This window comes from Dasypus novemcinctus, chromosome Y, assembly GCF_030445035.2.
Source record: "Dasypus novemcinctus isolate mDasNov1 chromosome Y, mDasNov1.1.hap2, whole genome shotgun sequence".
NCBI classification, from domain to species: domain Eukaryota; kingdom Metazoa; phylum Chordata; class Mammalia; order Cingulata; family Dasypodidae; genus Dasypus; species Dasypus novemcinctus.
In genome coordinates this window covers 2710664-2730146 of record NC_092216.1, presented here as the reverse complement: position 1 = coordinate 2730146, position 19483 = coordinate 2710664, and the positions used below count along the sequence as shown (strand labels likewise).

General features: G+C 40.5%; 1 protein-coding gene and 1 non-coding gene across 4 annotated transcripts in view; one reads left to right on the top strand and one right to left on the bottom strand.

Annotated features, from left to right (window-relative positions):
• Positions 1-270: 270 nt before the first annotated feature.
• Positions 271-19483, bottom strand: part of LOC139436093 (glycogenin-2-like) — a 43904-nt gene continuing 24691 nt past the window's right edge. The window contains exons 7-10 of one of the 3 annotated variants that reach the window (XM_071213473.1): positions 18591-18801; positions 16190-16363; positions 6553-6660; positions 271-2197 (exon numbers count right to left, since the gene is read on the bottom strand). In XM_071213473.1, coding sequence (XP_071069574.1) covers positions 2036-2197; positions 6553-6660; positions 16190-16363; positions 18591-18801 — 655 coding nt within the window. In that variant the 3' untranslated portion in view covers positions 271-2035. The remainder of the gene's footprint in view (positions 2198-6552; positions 6661-16189; positions 16364-18590; positions 18802-19483) is intronic. The other 2 variants (XM_023583453.3, XM_071213474.1) reach the window with 2 other exon arrangements.
• On the top strand, positions 7138-7240 carry LOC139438417 (U6 spliceosomal RNA). The gene has a single exon (XR_011648093.1). It is a non-coding gene; the product is annotated as a U6 spliceosomal RNA (small nuclear RNA).

The window sequence follows — 19483 nt, the reverse complement described above, 5'->3', positions numbered from 1 at the left end:
TCTTTGTTGAAAGAAAGATCGAATGAACGAAGAGGGGTGAGAAGGCAATGCTGGAAAACGGGTTCCTTCCGTAGAGACCGTAGGGGAGCTTAAAAGATGAAAAGTAACTAGTTCCATGCATTTTCCTTCTTCCAGCAATTCTGAAAACCCATCTAGCAATTTATATTTCTGGTAGGGAAAAGGCAGCCACCTTCCTTCCTCCCCTTAAGTATAAAATATTATTCTGGTATCTCATAACACATGCACACACAAACCAAACAGAGACCGTACTGTGGTTTTAAAGTTTTAATGTCAATGCATTAACGTTCATCCAAATACAATGCTATATACCGGAATGCAAGACAGAATTCCAGATTGAACTTACTGTCTACACACATGAATTCTCTTCTCCAGAGAAGATGAGGCAGACTCAAAATAGCCCTGCTCACATTTGTTGAGTGCGGTTCTGTCTTTTTGTAACCAACACGGATAATGGCTCCTGGCCCATCTCAATCAACCCAAAACTATGGCTGTATAGATAATTTAAATTAGTTCCTGAAGAGTCAAATGCTCACTGCCAACCGAGATGGCAAATCACATATCACCCAGATGTCATCAGAAGTAAGTCAACCACAGCCCACACCTTGAATTAGTCACAACCCAAGGAATAGGATGGAAAGTTGAAACATAGTGTCCAAAGCACTGAGCTGCTTCCTGTGATGTAAAACGTGGTCAAATATATCCAGTTAATTAAAACACTGTAGAACACGATCTTCCAGCTTCTTCAAGACTGTGTAATAAATCCCTTGCTTTCTAACTGTGAGGGTATGATAAATAAACCATGCACAAGTTGTATATATATATGTGTGTGAGTATATATATATGTATGTATGTATTTTTAGGAGGTACGGGGGATTGAACCCAGGACCTTGTACATGTGAAGCAGGCACTCAACCACTGAACGACACCCACTCCCCCATGCACAAGTTTTAAACATCCTATTTCCCTCTTTTTATTACAGTGATTTCCACTTTTCATGTTAATTGCTGTGGCCACGAACGGTGACCCAGAAAGATGCTACAGCATACTGTGTTTATTCATAACAGTAGGATACTTCTGAAGATGAGGCTTTCCTGTGTGATTAAATGTCCAGTCTCATAAAATGAGAGTTCTCCCGAAAGTGCAGTGTTGAAATGGCTTAGAGAGCACAGAGAGCCAATAAGTTACTGACAAATGAGGTAGTGAGAGATATAGAGGTGGTATACTAGAGTAACCAAGTAGCCGCCACATAAACCAACTGCAATGGACTAACTTTAAGCAAAGAGGAACTCCAGATCCTTTTACCATGAAGGAGCTGACGCTAGCAATCATTTGGCGTAAACCCTTGGTTCTTCGAAACCAATAAGTGAATTGGTTTAGAAGAGGTGACGTCCCCAAGCCAGTTAAAAATCTTTCCTCTAAATACCTCTGCCATTTTCCAAATTGGCTTCCTGCCAAAGGCACTGTGGAGATCTGCCAGGTTTCAAAGCTGAGAGTACAAGTCGTGCCATGTCTCATATTTGCTTCACAACATCTAAGGGCCGTCAAAGTCAAGATGTCTAAATGACTGTTAGCCCTAAAGGATAAGGAAACAGGTTTTTTTGTTCTCTGAGGTTCCCAAGGTACGTAATACAAATCAGTGTCATTAGCTCAGGGACCAAAGGAAACATGCAGTAAACTGTTGACCTACGTGTAGGATACATGTCATAGCACCTGTACAAGGCAGAGTTTGAGTTCCTTCTGGTGAGAATAAAAGCCATTCTCATCCAGGGACAACAAAGGCAATGGAAGAGTTGGCCTCTCGGGAAGGGCTACAAGTTACCTGGGGTTTGGATCAGAAGCTGGACTACCATTTTCTACGTGATTTTTGTTAGGCACTCGAGCGTGACAACCACAAATAGAGGCACGTTGTTTAACAGGCATTTCCTTCGGGAAAAGACCAGAGGAGATTTTCACTTAAAAGGACCACAGAAACAAGACGTCGTCTCACCACGCGCACACGAAACGACCGTGCAGATCACTGCAGAAACCGATCCAGCTTTTCCTGAATGCGTGAGAACGCGTCTCTCCCCATGAAGTCGATTTGCCCTTCTTCCCACTTTTTTCTGTCTTCCTCCTGACTGAGCTCCTTGGCCTTTTCTTGAACGGAAATCTCGGAGACGGAAATGGCCAGGTCAACCTACGGAAGATGGGAGGTGGTTTTTGAAGTTGCCCATCGTAGAGCAAAAGCTACCTAAGCCAATGTGGGATTGGCAACTCACCCTACCAACCAGTCCCAGTTCTCAGAGACGTGCTAGTCATGAGCACGTTTCTTTTGAACTGGGGAGAGCGGATGTAGCTCAGTGGTTGAGCACCTGCTTCCCACATATACGAGGTCCTGGGTTCAATCCCTGGTACCTCCTAAAAAAATAAAATGTGCTGGACTTAATGTCATATTCTCATAAGAAGAAGCTTTTTGCCTGACTACTCTGTTTGAAATATGAAATTATATAAAAAGTAAACTGCAATGTGAATTATAATCCATGCTTAGTGGCAATGCTCCAAAATGTGTCCATCCATTGCAATGAATGTACCACACTAATGAAGGACGTTGTTAATGTGGGAAAATGAGAGAGGTGTGGGGAGGGGGGCATATGGGAATCCCTTATATATTATTCTCTGTAACATTTATGTAATTGAAGTATCTTTTAAAAAAAAAAAAAAAAGTGGAAAAATTCTATATGTACTCACCTTTCCCTAAGAATTGTATTTAATTTCTTGTGGCTAAACCACTTTATGCACATACACACACATTATTGATTTACTATTTACACCCGCCAACATCTCACTATTTTGTATCACAGCAAATAATCAAACTATGTTAAATGAAGAAGGTTTTTACCTTATCTAAATAAAACCAAAAATATTTTGGACTGCTTTGGCAAGATAATTTAGATAATTTTCTCCTTGCAAGAGCAAAATGTCAGAGTTTCTGTCTTCTCAAGTGATAGATATGAGAGGATATGTAAACACATGTGCCTTACTTTTGTTTGGTGCTCGAGTGGGCCAACAAAAATAAATACATTTCCTTTAAAAAACTTCTTACCAAGTACTAGAAAAAAACTTTAAAAATACGCATGAAGTTGCAGAGAGGGCGGAGCTCAGTGGCTGAGCACCTGCTTTGCATGCATGAGGTCCTGGATTCAATCCCTGGTACCTCCTAAAAAAAAACATGTATGTATGTATGTATGTATGTATGTATGTATGTATGGGTGCAGGTGTGGCTCAAGCATTTGAGCTCCCACCTCCCACATGGGAAGTGCTAGGTTCAACGCCCAGTGCCTCCTAAAGACAAACAAACAACAAGCAATGAGCAGACATGGAGCAAAAGAAGCAACAAGCAGACAATGAGCAAAAACAATGAGCAGACAATGAGCAAAAACAAACAAGGGGGGAGCGGATGTGGCTAAATCAAGAGTGCGCCTGCCTACCACATGGGAGGTCTGGGTTTGGTTCCCAGTGCCTCCTAAAGAAAAACAATCAGACAATGAGCAAAAAACAAGAAGCAGACAACAAGCAAAAACAACGAGCAGACAATGAGCACAAACAACCGGCAAAAACAACCAGCAAAAACAACAAGCAAACAGACAAGAAAGATATCTCGGTTGGGGGTAATATGCAAAAAGTAACCTCATAGATACACACAGACATCCAGATAAATAGACACACAAATACACATACATATCCCAATACTTATAGCTATACATATACATATACATATACATATACATAATGCAAACACATATACTTATTTGACACTAAACTTGGCACAGGTACTTCTCAGATGGTACATGTTTTGGGGAGTGTGTTGGGCACTAGACATAAATTATAATGTCTATATCACTGGGCATATAGTAATTTATCCTCTACATAATCTCCATAGCATTTTTTTTCCATGATCTCTTTATTTTTTTTTTAAATGTTACATTCAAAAAATTTAAGAGGTTCCCATAAACCCCCTACCGCTCTCACCCCACTCCTCCCCTATCAACAAGACTTTTTACATTCTGCCATCCACACTCATTTCCACACACTTTGTTAAAATAGAGTCATCCCAGTACAAACCATGCGACTGTATGACAGGGCACCCAGTGGTGGAAAATGGACTGTGGTTAACAGAACAAACAGGAGAATGCTTGTTCACAAGCTACAAAAGATATAATATAGGGCTTTGCTTATCAGTGGGTTGAGGGGAAAATATACCAAATGTAAGATACGGGTTGTAGTTAGTAATATTTCAACGATGCTCTTTCATTAGTTTATAACAAATGTTTCAAACAATGCAAGGTGGTGGGTGGTGGGGAGATGTGTGGGAGCCTTGTTCAGTGATACTCATGTTTGTTTTGTAAGTTCACAATTTTGATTCTACACTTGTTATTTATGTATGTTCAGGTATGAATGATATACTTCAATAACATTTTATTTTTTTAAAATAGAGCCACCCCATGATTATAGCAGTATCAAGAATAAAAGCAGATGTATTCCAGCCTGGTTTGATGCTTCTCTCCCCAAGAGCACTTGGAAGTGTGGGTTTACACTCAAGGCTTGAGTTCCTGAGAAGTAAAGTTTTCCAGAAGTGCACAACTCATAGGCACCACTAGTTTCGGGAGAAAACCCTGAGGTGATGCATCGTGGGGATAGCGAGAGGAGGTAAGTTTCCAACAAGCACAGCTTGGATTTCATGAAACAGGCTGAGATGCCCACTAGATAAGGAAATGCTAACAGGCGAGACATGTAAGAGGAGAATGTCAACAGACCTAGCTTGGTGGAGTGGGTGGAGCTCAGTGGTCGGGCACCTGCTTTGCATGTACAAGGTCCTGGGTTCAATCCCCAGTCCCTCCTTAAAAAAAGAAAATGACCCAGCTAATGAAATGGATGGCAACTGAGCATCCCTGGCATGATACATTCCACTCATGGTGACTCTTCCTGGTACCATCTGAAAAGTTGGGAGGCAGTAGTGGGGTGGAAGGCATGGAGCTAATTTTTAGAGTCATGCATCTCCAGTGCTTCTTTCAAGCCCCCTCCTCTCCTGTGTAATTTCCCAGTCTCCGAGTTAGGTACCCCAAGATCCTCAGAGAAGCAATTGCACCGGCACAAAGCTCCAAGCCTAAAACATAGCAGAGATATCCAAGAGATGTCCAACATCCCACCCAAATTCTTTATTCCCTAATAATTATAGAATGATAATTCTATATTTATATAGAAGTATAAATTGTAACTCTACATAAATACAGAATTAAAGGGAATTATAATTCCCTAATTATTATATATATAATTATATATATTATTATATATATAATTATATATATATTATATATATAGGAACTATATTCCCTAATTATATTAGGGAATACAAAATATATTCCCTGGCTGATGCATGCAATATATATGCAAAAATATAGAATATAATTCTATATTTATATAATATTATAATTCTTTATAAATATAGAATTATAGGGAATTATAATTCCCTCATTATATTTAGGGAATTATTATTCCCTAATAATTATATATATTATATATATAGGAAATATATTCCCTAATTATATTAGGGAATATAATTATTCCCTAATAATTATAGGGAATAATTTTATTCTCTACTAATGCATTGTAATGTATTGCATTACATACAATGGATGGCTTAGGGCACAAGTGGCCTCAACACTACTATGATAAACTAAAATTCCTGAAGGGGTCAAACTCCCATTCTACAGATTGCAGTTTCAGAAGAAAACCTTATTTCACAACAGTGGTCATGTTTGGTATTTGATAGATTGACTAACTAACAGAGAGAATAAACTTTTGCATTTTCTGCTAAAGGCATTGTGCAAACTAACGTATTTAATATACAGCAGGTCAGATTCCAAATGCATTTTCAACAGCAACTTTCCTCCTACACACAGCACCCTGTGCTAAAGCTATATTTTCCATTTAGTATTATTGAAAGGCCAAAGGATGTGATTAGATCATTGTTAGGGGAATAAAAACACACTTTAGCTATTGCTTTCATCCAACGATGAGAGTGAAGGCTAGAATTTGCAGACCAGAAAAAGCTCAGGAAGAAGGCATTTTCCACTTTCATCTCGAAGAAGAAATTGACTTGGATCAAAACATTCACCCTCTCCCCCCAAATTTCACAGCTCGTATTCTCTTTGCATTAGAAAATTAACCATTCTGCATTAGTTCCCATGCTCATGCTACAGGAAGGTCCCGCAACATCGCTTTAACAAACTCTGGCAGGACAGTGTTTAAAGAGAGACGGTGCATAATGATCAGAGCGGAGGAAAGAGAGTAGAGCAAGCACCCGTATGCAATGACCCAACAGGAGATGATGGAACCGAGGTCCACAGAGAAGACGTGCTCTGAGGGCAGGAAAGCAGGGCTGAGACTAGAGCCAACTGGCCGATGCATGCAAGCGGCCGCAGTGAGAGCTGAGAGCAATGTGGCCCCATCAGCGGTTTTGGGCCACGCAGGGTCAGAGGGATGGGATACCACCTCCAAAGAATCTTGAAGAACGGGGTCCCTGGTGACCTCCACGGGGGCCTCCTGGTCTGTCTCCAAGATGTCTTCAGTGGGGCTGCTTTCAGCGATATCAACTGGCTGCTAGAAACATAACCATTCCAGGATTAGTCCATGGTGGGCTCCAGGGGAGCAGCTGACAGAGAGCTTTTTAGCCATGCTAACGAGCCTTTCCTGGGAAGCTTTTTAAAGCTTAGCTTTGCTGCTCCTTGCTTTGCCTGAACCACACTCCATTTCTCCTACAAGCTGAGAAGCTAGAAGTTCTTGTAGAACTTACCCAAGTCACCACTTCAGAGACAACCCTGGGTCGGTTTATAACAAATGCTCATGGAAGTATTTCACCAAGATAGTCTCACACTGAGAGTGAAAGGTTCATGGACCTCACCCTTGGACTCGACTGGTTGGAGAAACCACTCCGAAAGCTCACGGAGTAAAGAAAATCACATGTGACATGTTCTCTGGTTTGTCACAGGCACAAAAACTCTGTGAGTTTAAACAGCGGTAAGAGAGACAAGCTTGCTTAAGAAGTATAAATGAGATCTACCAAGATGGTGTGGCTGCTTGCTTCAGCAGCACATATACTAAAATTGGAACGATACAGAGAAGATTAGCATGGCCCCTGCGCAAGGATGACATGCAAATTCATGAAGCGTTCCATATTTTTATGAATAAATTGAGTAGAATTTGAAAAAAAAAAAAAAAAGATGGTGTGGGTCTCTGAGAAGTCTTCAAATTGGGAGGAGGATGGTGAAACTGGGTCACGAATGCCTGCAGCAGAAGTCTCCGTTTCCGGGCAAACTATTATCTGTTGTAAATATTTTTAAAAACCAGCAAGGTCAACTTAAACAAAGTCGTGTTGGGACACACCTTCTTGCAAATAAAAGCACCTTCTTTGAAAACACCCAGTCCATTTCTTCTTCCTCCATGATGCAAGTGCAGGTAATGATGAACAGGTCTATGACCGAGAATGGCATGCCCACTGATACCTGTGTTTTCTCATCTTAGGCCCACACCTGACTCCAATTCTGAGCTTCCTTGGGCTTGGAGAAGGCCAGCAGCCTCAGTCTCACCAGTGGAACTGAGAAAATGTGAAGTGGGCTACCGCCAGGCTGGAAAGTGAGAAGGTAACACCTTTTCCTTCTGTTTCCCTCTGGCCAGGTGAAGCACGAGGAACCCCAAGCCTTCTGCAACTCAGACTACATGAAAAAACACAGCCCTACAGAAAATGATTCCAGTTACTATCCTCTTGATCCTCAAGAGCATGCTACATAACTAGAGAAGATCAACTAATGCATTACATATAATGGATGGCTTAGGGCATGAGGGGGTAATTCTCACAAGGATCCTCTGTTGAGAAGGGCTTCTCTAATAGAGGGCACAGCAGAGCAATGGAAGGGTCCTGTATACAGTAAAGGTTGTTTTTTGTTCAACTGACCATGACACAAACAGGTACTAAACATTTACTTATTTGGGGGGATGTTTGTTACAGCAGCTAGCCTACCCTGACAGATACAGGGTCAGGAAGCAAGCCTGTGCCCAAAAACTTGGCTCCATAAAGGAACTAAAGGTTTTCTCTGCAGCTACCCCAATGAGTGTCAACAACATAGCCTAAAGAGGATAGTCAATCTGTACTCCAAACACACTGAGGAGCTCATGTGAGCAGGCTGGGAAGGGCCCAGGGTGACTCTTTGTAGCCTGAAAGCTCCCAATCCATTGACCCAGAGATTTTTACATAGTTGACTTGGTGAACAGCCTCATAACCCAGATACCTAGCTCCCAAATCTCTAATCCCAGCCTTCCCATTTTGGAGAAAGTCCAGTTCATTCCTTTCATTGAGGGATGGATTTATTCACTCAAAAAGATTGATGAGAGGGCCACAGAGGCATAAATCACTACCTTCAAAGGGGAAAGAAAGAGACATGTATCTAATAGTGAATTTGAAGTTGCAAGCCAAGAAAATTCTAGGGAAGAGTGAGCAGCTTTATCAGAGGACCTGATCTGCTCTGTGGAGTATTCCTGACAGAGGGATATTCAAATGAGGCCTGAAAGATGATAGAAGTAAGTGGTATAAAATGATTGGAGTTGGGATGAGAAGAAGAAACTCTTTTTTTTAAGATTTATTTATTTATTTCTCTCCCCTTCCCCCCCACTCCAGTTGTCTGTTCTCTGTGTCTATTTGCTGCGTGTTCTTCTTTGTCCACTTCTGTTGTTTTCAGCGGCACAGGAATCTGTGTTTCTTTTTGTTGTGTCATCTTGTTGCGTCAGCTCTCCATGTGGGTGGCGCCATTCTTAGGCAGGCTGCACTTTCTATTGCGCTGGGCGGCTCTCCTTACGGGGCACATTCCTTGTGCGTGGGGCTCCCCTACGCGGGGACACCCCTGCATGGCAGGGCACCCCTTGCACGCATCAACACTGCATGTGGGCCAGCTCCACACCGGTCAAGGAGGCCTGGGGTTTGAACTGTGGACCTCCCATGTGGTAGACGGACGCCCTAACCACTGGGCCAAGTCTGCTTCCCCAGAAGAAGAAATTCTTGAGTGCTGTGCACAAGTAGAGCACTTGCAAAGCCCCTGAGGAAGGGTGACCATTAAGATACTGAAAGACTGCCAGGCAAAGGGCCCCAAGACAAAGTTGGAAAAGTTCCACTGAAAGAAAGTCCAGGATTAGTTGATGTGAATGTCTAGAGCTTCTCAGGAATGGACAGTTCTGAGATACACTTTGCTGGCCAGTTACATGAAAAAAAATGTAGGCTGCTTTTCAAGGTATGACTGGGATTTGGGTCTTGAGAAGTACTATTCTTGGTAGGGGTGGAGAAGATGAAATATCCTGACCCATCAAGAGGTCACAGAGGGAAGCAGACTTGGCCCAATGGATAGGACATCCGCCTACCACATGGGAGGTCCACGGTTCAAACCCCGGGCCTCCTTGGCCCATGTGGAGCTGGCCCACGTGCAGTGCTGATGCGCGCAAGGAGTGCCCTGCCATGCAGGGGTGTCCCCTGCGTAGGAGAGCCCCACACACAAGGAGTGCACCCTATAAGGAGAGCCATCCAGTGTGAAAGAAAGTGCAGCCTCCCCAAGAATGGTGCCGCTCACATGGAGAGCTGACGCAGCAAGATGACGCAACAAAAAGAGACACAGATTCCCAGAGCCGCTGACAAGGATAGAAGCAGACACAGAAGAATACACAGCGAATGGCTACAGAGAGCAGACAACTGGGGGGGGGGGGGTGGTGAGAAAGGGGAGAGAAATAAAAAAATAAATAAATCTTAAAAAGAATATATCAGCTCCTTCTTCCAGGTGATGATTAAAAGCTTAAATTCCAAAAAGAATATTAAGTTCTCATAATTACAGTGAAAAGCAAAAACATGAAGTTACCAAAATGACCACCATAAGAGCGGCTCGTTTTTTAGGTGCCCGTTACTGCCTCCTGCATGACAATAAGAAGTTCCTTGTACATTATTCACTCTCGTGAGGTGATCTTTTGATCCCTGCTCTTTCTGATGAAAAAACCTAATATTGAAAGACAGATACCTTCCTGACATGGCAGAGCTGGCAAGTATCAGAGGAGGATCTGACCCCCAATTCCATGCTTATTTGTCCTATGCCATCTACATCTATAATGCATCCTAATTCTCCATGGTCTGCAAAAGATTAAAAGTTTTGGGAAAAAAATGATGAACAAGATCGGTGCACTGCCATATAAATGTATTCATCATAGAAAAAATAATTTTGCTACCCAATCAGAGTTGGGTAGTGGGACATCCTGAATTTGAAACCTTAAACCCACAAGGAAAAATATGTGGATAAGTAATTTACTGTTCCTGAGTCTTGATTTATTTGCGAATATGTAGTACAAGCAAACACTGTGATGGATAAATGAAACAAAGAGTCTGGGAAAGAGTAAATACTCAAAAAAGATTACAAATAAGAAAAATTTCAATTGTTTGTCTATTTCTCCTTAATTTCTCTCAATAAAGAACACACAAACTTCACACGAGCCAACCAGGAAATTTTATTCTTCACTAAAAGTGATTTAACTAGGATTATATTTTTTATAATAAATGATGAAATAATAAATCAGCTTTCCAGGTTGTTTTCTGCAAGTATGTTATCGACCTTGTGGCAGTCTGGTATTATTTATGAATTCTAAAAATGATATAAACTGTTTGTAAACTGGTCTGCTTCTCTGGGTGCGATAACCCTTTGATTATATTAGATTCAGCTGAGACTTCTGATTAAATTATTTTAAGATTAGGGCTTGATTCAACCATGTCATTAGAGTGCAACTCAGCTTTGAGTCCAAGCCCCTTTCTGCTGATAAAACAGACTTTCACATGGACGAAGGTACACAAAAAAGAACACAGAAGAAGAGAGACAGCTTATTAGACATGACAGAGGCCCCAGGAAAAGAGATGAGCCTGATAGTCTACAATTAACCATGTGAAGAGAACAGAGTAGCTGAACCCAGAAAGAAATGAGCCCTCAGGAGAGAGATGAACCTTACATCAGCCTACAGCTGAGAAAAGAAGATGGGACCATGGAACCTTAGGAGGAAGAAGGCTGAACCCTTGCAGACATCGCCCGCCATCTTGTATCAACATGCAGCCAATGGCTTTGGGTGAGAAAGTACCTCTTATGGTACATTGAGTTGGACTCCTTAGGGTCTTGTGACTGTAAACTTCTACCCCAAATAAATACCCTCTATAAAAGCCGACAGAGTTCTTGTACTTGCATCAGCATCCCTTTGGCTGACTAATACAAACTCACAAATTTGACTTAACCAGAAATAGGAAGTTCAGTCAAGCCACTCTTCTGGTCAAGATCCACAGGCTAATTTAAAAACAATTAATATTAACAACTGAAACATAAAAAGAAAAATCATTAAGAGATATCCCACCTATTCTTATTAGCAACCAATAGTTATGTCCTTTACATAGCATCAGAAAGCCCAGAGAGACTTCTAGGACAAAATTTTAACAGTAGTTTGGTACAAAGTCAGTCTTGCAGATGGTTTTTGGCAGTATATGAACGTGCATCTGTAAAATATGACTTTCACAAACTGCATTTAATTTTACCCTTAGGTAATAAGTACTTCTCTGATTCATCCCCTCAAAAGGCTGGCTCAACTTTGGGTCATCTTGAAAGAAAAGGCTGTGACATTGAAAACCATCCAAGGAAGCTTCTTCTCTCAAAGGACAGAAGGATGAAGTATGGAGAACAGATGATAAACAAAAGGAATCTCATTCTGGAAAGATGAACCCTGAGGGAGGTCATAATAAAGACAAAGAGGATACACAATGGGTATGGAATGCTGAAATATGAGACAGAGAGATAAATTTAGAACAAATCAAAGGAAGCGTTACTTTGCACCACGGGCTATAAAATTCAAAAATTATTACTGCCGGAGGTGGCAGAATCTAACAATATAGGTACATAAATCCATTCGGGAAATGAAGAGTGACTTTTCCACTTTTAGCCACAGATGCTGCTGCTTATTTCAGACTTACCCTTTTGTTAAGAATGACTAAAAGACTGGATATTCATATACATGATAGATCAATGATAGATGGATGATAGATAGATAGACAGATAGATAGATAGATAGATAGATAGATAGATAGATAGATAGACAGATCTATAAATGGTAGATTGATAGATGATAGATTGATCGGTTGATAGGCAGATAGATTAGCTATATAGATTGATGATTGATTATAGATGATAGATGGATAGATGATAGATTGATAGGCACATAGATGATGAGAGATGATTTGATAGATGTATAAATGGTTGATAGATGGTAGATAGATGATTGATAGGTTGATAGATAGGCAGATAGATTAGATAGATGATTGATTATAGATGATTGATAGATAGCTAGATAGATGGATGATTGATAGATGATAGATTGATAGAGAGGCAGATAGATGAGAGACAGCGAGAGATAGACAGACAGACAGATAGATAGATAGATAGATAGATAGATAGATAGATAGATAGATAGATAGATAGATAGATAGATAGATAGATAGACAGATAGATAGATTTGGATGATAGATGCATCAGAGAGCTACCAAGGCAGTAGAAACTTGATAATCAAGACCTCGGGGCAACCAGGAGAGGTGAGATTAAAATTTGGCATTCTACTTCCATTTAAAGCAATTAAGAGGCTGTAAACCTGAGTAATACTACTAATAAAGGAAATATTAACAAAATGATCTAAACTGTGGAATGTCTATTCATCAAAGGATACCGTATAGAGAGTAAGAAGGCAAGTAATGGACTGGAAGAATGTATTTACTATATATTACTGACAAAGAACTTGTATCTGGAATATATACAATTTGTAAAGCTCTAGCCTTTAAGAAAACAACAGAAAACACTGGAGGGGAAAAAATGGTCAAAATATTGGAATAGGTACTTTGAAAAGAGGATATCCAAATGCCAAAAAAGTACATGAAAATAGGTTCCACTTCATTAGTCACATCACAAATGCCAATTTTTACACTGAAATTAATAAGATATCACAATATCCTTATTGGCACATCAAAATGTTGGTTCCAGTTGCTGGAACCAACTGGAACTCCCATACTCTGCTTGTAGAAAATCCTTGGCAAAATCTACCCAAATAGGTCAAATGCATACCTCTGATCTAGCAATCCCACAATTAGACGTAAACCCGACAGAGAGGCCTAACATAAGGGCAACAAAGAACATGTACAAAAATGTTCAAAGCAGTATTATTTGTATTAGCCAAAACTGCCAAATGTCCATCAAGACTAGGAATAATAAGTATTTTATCTTCATATATTTGATAATCTGCATCCTATAAGAATGAATGAACTTGGCTTCATTCAGTAAGACAGATAAGTCCCCCAAATGCATCCAGTCACAAGAGTGTGCTCAAAAGTACACACTGCATGATTCCATTTATATACAGTTCAAAAGCACTCAAAACTAAGCTATTGTAGTAAAAGCCCAGATAGCAGATCTTTTGGAGAGGCTGGCAAAGGAAGATTGAGAAAGAGAAAGGGGTCTTTTGGTTTCTTTCCTAGCCTGAACAGTAATTATCTTTTTTCTTAATCTGTGACAATTCATTAAGATCTACACTTATTTTGTGTGTACTTTTTTAAAAGGAGGTACCAGAGATTGAACCCAGGACCTCGTACCTGGGAAGCAGACGCTCAACTGCTTGAACGACATCCACTCCCATGAGTGTATTTTTTTTTAATATTTATTTATTATTATTATTTTTAATTATAATAAAAAAAATATATGAGGTCCCATTCAACCCCACCGCCCCCGCCCCCCACTCTCCCCACAGCAACACTCTCTCCCATCATCGTGATACATCCATTGCACCTGGTAAGTTCATCCCATGAGTGTATTTTTTAAAGGTATGTTGTACTTCAGTAAAAAAAGTTTTTAAAAATAAAATAAGATGCATGATGAACAATAAAAACAATCAATAATTTTTTAAAGGAGGTGCTTTCCTAATCCTTTAATGAACTACCTTTCCCTATCCAAAACATTGAAAGACAAAACAGATGACTAAGAAGATACTAAACTGTAATTTTTTTCTTAATACATCAATTTATAGGGAAGATAAATGAGGTATTGACTTTATTTTCTAAAACAGTGTCCTACTCACGACCATAGACATAATTATCTGTACAGGGCTTGCTACTTGGAATACGGAATCCTAGGATACAAACCTAGGACTGTTAGAATTGGGGAAAAGGATAACCTTCTCAGCCTGGGTTCCAGCTCTGCAAAACAAAGAACTTGGAAAAGTCATTTAAGATCCCAGAGTCAGAACAACGAGTGACCAAGAGGTGGCCGAGATGTTGCATTAATGTATTACAAAGACTAATGGGGTGTGGAATGAGATATATTGGTGTTTGGAAGATGCCTCCCCCTTTTAAAATAGTAATCAGTAAAAATTATATATGCTCATCATAAAAGACTCAAGCAACAAAGAAAATTTTTAAAAAGTAAATTACGCCAAAATGGATGGATGGAGGGATTGAGAGGGAGGTCAAGAAGTCAAGGATGGAATGATGGCTGGAAGCCTATGTGCCCAGATATTTATTTCTGCTTTCATTAATCTCATTTCACCAAGGTTTTCAGCATCTGCACGTGGTCTGGAAAGATTTGCCCCCAGTTATTTATAGTTGAGTCTATATTTAAATGGCTTTGGGTTTCACTGCTAGGCCTTTTCCCACAGCTGCCCCATTCCTGAGCTTGCTCTTTGGATCCTTCTCTTCCTGGCTGGGTGATGGTTGAGAAAGAGGGGCTCACAGTTTTCCAAGCTCTGAGCTACTTATATCTGAGATGTCTGCCCAGCCTAGAGCATCAGCATTGCTGGGTATCAATGCCTGGGCCCCACTTTCTTCCCAGATTTTCAGAGACACAACCCTTCATGTTGCAACCAACAGGCCTGGTGCCATCTTGAATTTCCCTGCCTTTCTCTTAATGCCTTGGTTTTGGCCAATAAGCGTGAGGAAGTAACCTGAGAAATCTTCAAATGTAGGACATTTTTTCAATGTTTTCCTAGTTAAACTGGGAATGTCTACATCATGGCTTCATGCAGTATCATTTATTTATCAAATCAACTATTAATAAAGCCCAGGCTCAATGTAAATGACCATCTAGGTCAACACTAACCAACTCAAGTTGTGCTTTTGACAGAAACTTCTCAGAATGCAGAACATTTGGGGCTGAGGTAGAAAATGCCTTCCTTTTTAAACCTGAAGGAGCTGGGACACTCCCCAATGTCTTCTAGGTACTGCCATCTGCAGGCATATGAGTTTCCTTTCTGCTGTAATAAATGACCATAAATGTAGTGCCTCACACAGCACAGGTTGTTTCTCTTACAGTCCAGAAGCCCAGAATGGTCTCCCTGGGGTGAAGTCAAAGCATCAGGAGAGCTGTATTTCTTCTGGAGGTTCTAGGGAAAAGTAGTTTCCTTGCCTTTTCTAGTTTCTGGTGACCCCCCCATATCCCTTGCCTTTTGGTCCCTTCCCTGTCTTTAAATCCAGCTGTGGAGGATCTTCCAGTCTCCACAACTAGCACTGGCCCTCCCTCCTCCTTATTATAATTTCTTTGTGATGCTAATGGACCCACCCATGTAAAGCACGATAATCTCAGGATCCTTAACTTCATCCCATCTGCATCTCCTTTGCCAGGTACCATGTTCTCCAGGTCTGGGAATTAGGATGTGAGCATCTCTGGGGTCCTTTCCTCAGCCCACAATAGGCGAGGATGGATATAAGAGCAGTTCTGTCTTCTTTTACCACTTTTAGACTCATTGGATTATATTGGGTCCACCTAGATAATCTAGAACCATCTCCTTATCTCAAGATCAGGTATTAGCAACCTTCTTTCCCTCTTGCCATGTGACATAACATATCCACAGGTTCCTGGGGTCAGGGCAGGGACACCTCTGTAGGGGTGCTTTATTCAGTCTCCCACAACATTTAACTGTACAGAGAAATAAATTAATGCAGGAGCTCCCTCATTCCGGAGAAAACCCTGAGGACTGGCTCTCATTTCACTGGCAACTCAGTGTCTGACATTCTGTCACACCTGTGCTGAGTGCAGGTACTTACCTCTTCTGAATAGCATTGTTCAGGTGAGGGTGGGGACTTATCCACTCCCACGGTCTGCTCTGAAGAGCCCTGAGCAGGTGAAGGTGGGCTAGTCCATGGCGTCAAATTCACACTTGGCTCCCCAGCTCCAGGCGCTGAGTTTGTACTTGGTCCTCCGAAACCCACGGGTAATACCTGCGGGGAGTGGATGCACCTGGTGAGTTCTAGTACCTCTCCTCAATGCAGGTCACCCGAGACCCACCCTGAATTTTGAGTGGCCAGTGCTCTCCAAGGCAATCACCTGCAATTGCTGTTGGTATCCTCAACAGATGCTACATGGATTTGTGAAACTGAGCCTGAAGAACTGATACATAACTTGCAGAAGTTCCCAGAATCAGACACTCTGCAACATGAGTAGAGATTCTTTTCCACCCCAGAGACCAACAGGGAGCTCCCAGGCCTGGAGGGCTCCTGTTGAATGGACACCTCTCAAAGTAAGTTCTGATGAAACACACAGAGTGGTCGCTACCCTTGAGAAAATGGTTCTGCTCATCGAGAAGGCCTCCAAAGCATTCTTGTTCACAACTACCTGGCACCCCATCTAATTTTCCTTCACACACAACCTGAAGCCTAGCACTAAGTACCAATCAGCATCAAGGGAGTGAGGACAAAGAAACTACTATTCACTCCTGGCAAATGGCTAGAGAAATGTATAGTTCAGGTATTGCCTAACTCCTCACATACAAAAACTATAGTAAAATTTAAAACATGGATTCTCCTCAATTTCTTAAGTATGGTACAACCTTGTTTTACACAACCAATACGTTCCAAACCCTAAAAATCAGGCATAATAGTGAACCCCGTTGTTTAATAGGTGTTCTTATATGGACATACCTATCACACATTTTAAAAAATAAGGCAGCTTAATGCATGTAGAAGTTTTAATTAACTTGACTATAGAAGTGTAGAAATGGATAGAGTTGATGGTAACACTTTATAGTGAGTAGTTGCTGGTTTGTGAATGGGAATGTAGCTGGAAAGGGTCATCTAGGGATGTAATTGTCAATTGAAAGAAAGCTAGAGAATAATCTATGGACTGAATCACACAGTAAACCCAGAGGTGGATGAGAATTGTGGTTGATGGTACAGATGCAAGAGTGTCCTGTGAGCTAGAGCAGATGTACATCCCTAATGCAGGGTGGTGGGAATGTGGAGAAGCATGGGAAAAATACAACTGGAGTGACCTATGGACTGTGATTAACAGCAATAGTGTAGTATTCTTGCATCAATGCCAAAGGTGTACTGTGTTGATAATTGGGGGAGTATGGAAAAAGTAGGCCAAATGTACACTATGGACCATGGTTGGTAGTAATAATCTGACGATACTATCTCATAATTTCAACATATGTTCCACCATGGTGTACTGAGCTGGTAAAGGATTGTTGTATGGGAATTCTACACATGGGTATGGTTATTTTGTAAGCTCAACTCTGTAATAAAATATAATTTTAAAAAGTAATAGGGTGGGTTGGGGGAAAAATACACCAAATGTAGGATACGAACTATAGTTAGTAAGATTTTGACAATGCTCTTCCATAGTTTGTAACAAATATTTCTCAACAATGCAGGGTGTTGATGGTGGGGAGAGGTAAGGGAGACTTGTATGATGATATGCATGTTTGCTTTGTAAGTTCACAACTTTTACTATACACTTACTGTTTATAATGTTCATGTACTAATATTATACTTCAATATAAAAAAATAAGGCAAATAAATATTCTAGTGACAATAAGTAAAAACAATCATAGAAATAATTTTTTAAATAATTCTATCTTTATTTTTCAATTGCAAATTTCATATACCTGAATCCACATAAAATGAGGACCTGCTATAATATATTTGCCAATTCTTGAATACTTCATTAATCTGCTAGAAAAAGTTGATAAAGAATCAAACTTTTCCTGAGACTTAATTTTAAAAAGGCTCTTTGGAAACCAATCCATACTAAACAGGCTGTAGAAACTTCACGATTTAGTACACTTATTACATTAAAAAAATCAGAGTGTCACTCTACTATTAAAGACTCCTTTGCAGAAACTTTCATCAAATGCTATGACAAATGCTGACTTAAAGTGGAGAAATGTCTGCTCCCATTAAACGATAGTCAGCAATCTCTAGTCACTTTTCCATCAGCATTTTCCCCCCTAATTTAAATGACCTTTTCACGCTTCAGTCCTACAAATTACGGAAGCACTTCTGTTCAGCCACCACTTTGAGCCACTATTCTGAGCTGCCCACTGCTTCAGCATCCTTCTGCGTGGACTACAGCATATGAGAACAAAAGGTTTGCATTTGAAGGTAACACACTGAGAGTGCATGTCTGTCCTCAACTATGGGTTCCAAGGGAGGAGCGCCTGCTTACGGCATGTCCTGGGGATGCGTCGTCTTCCATGCCTTGGAGACTTTCAAAAAGAGGTAGGATGCTCCTGTAGTAGGTTGTCCACCAGAGGTTGAGGAATGGCTCCTGGTGCTGGGAAGCAGCCCCTAGGACTGAGCCCGTCTGGGGGTTATACTGGTAATTCCAGGGCTTGGTGGACCCCAAAAAGTGCACGACTTTAGCCTTCGAACCAAATCTGAGAAGGAAGCAAAGAGGATTCTGCTTTCTCCTTGGAAGTGACCAAAGATGCCCAGAAATCGATTATTTACCAACTGGGAGACATGTTATTGATGATATCGTTAATTGCTACTACTTTGATTTAGAGTTACTTTTGTAACTTTTTTTTAATGAAAGTTTGCTGTGTTTCATTTTCTTCATGACAATCATCATAATCATAACCCAGAAGTATCTTTCCCTAAACTGGAAGGCAAAATCAAAAGTCTTTTACAAATGGACACCATAGCAGCCCAAACATTCATATCCTTAAAATGATATGAGGAAAATAAAAAGTAGAAATAGCAGGCTGTGAATCAAACAATTCACTTATTTTACAAGATTCTCTTCAACAAATGATTTCTCATTTTCTCATTATCACTCTCCCAGAAACTTTTTTAGACTTTTTCCTCTGATTACTTCCCCATTTAACATTTTAATACCAGATACACTTTACATATATTTAAGTTCCATATGCATAAATTGTATTTTACACATTAAAAAGGAGTAAGATTTTTTTCACTTCCCCAAGAACCAATTTCTACCTGCTTTGTGGCAATAGGGGATACTTTTGCCCTTGAGAATACGTGTTCTAAAATGATCCATTCCCTAGATTATTCTCAGATGTTCTATTTTCATTTACAACGATGTTTCAGAGATCAGTA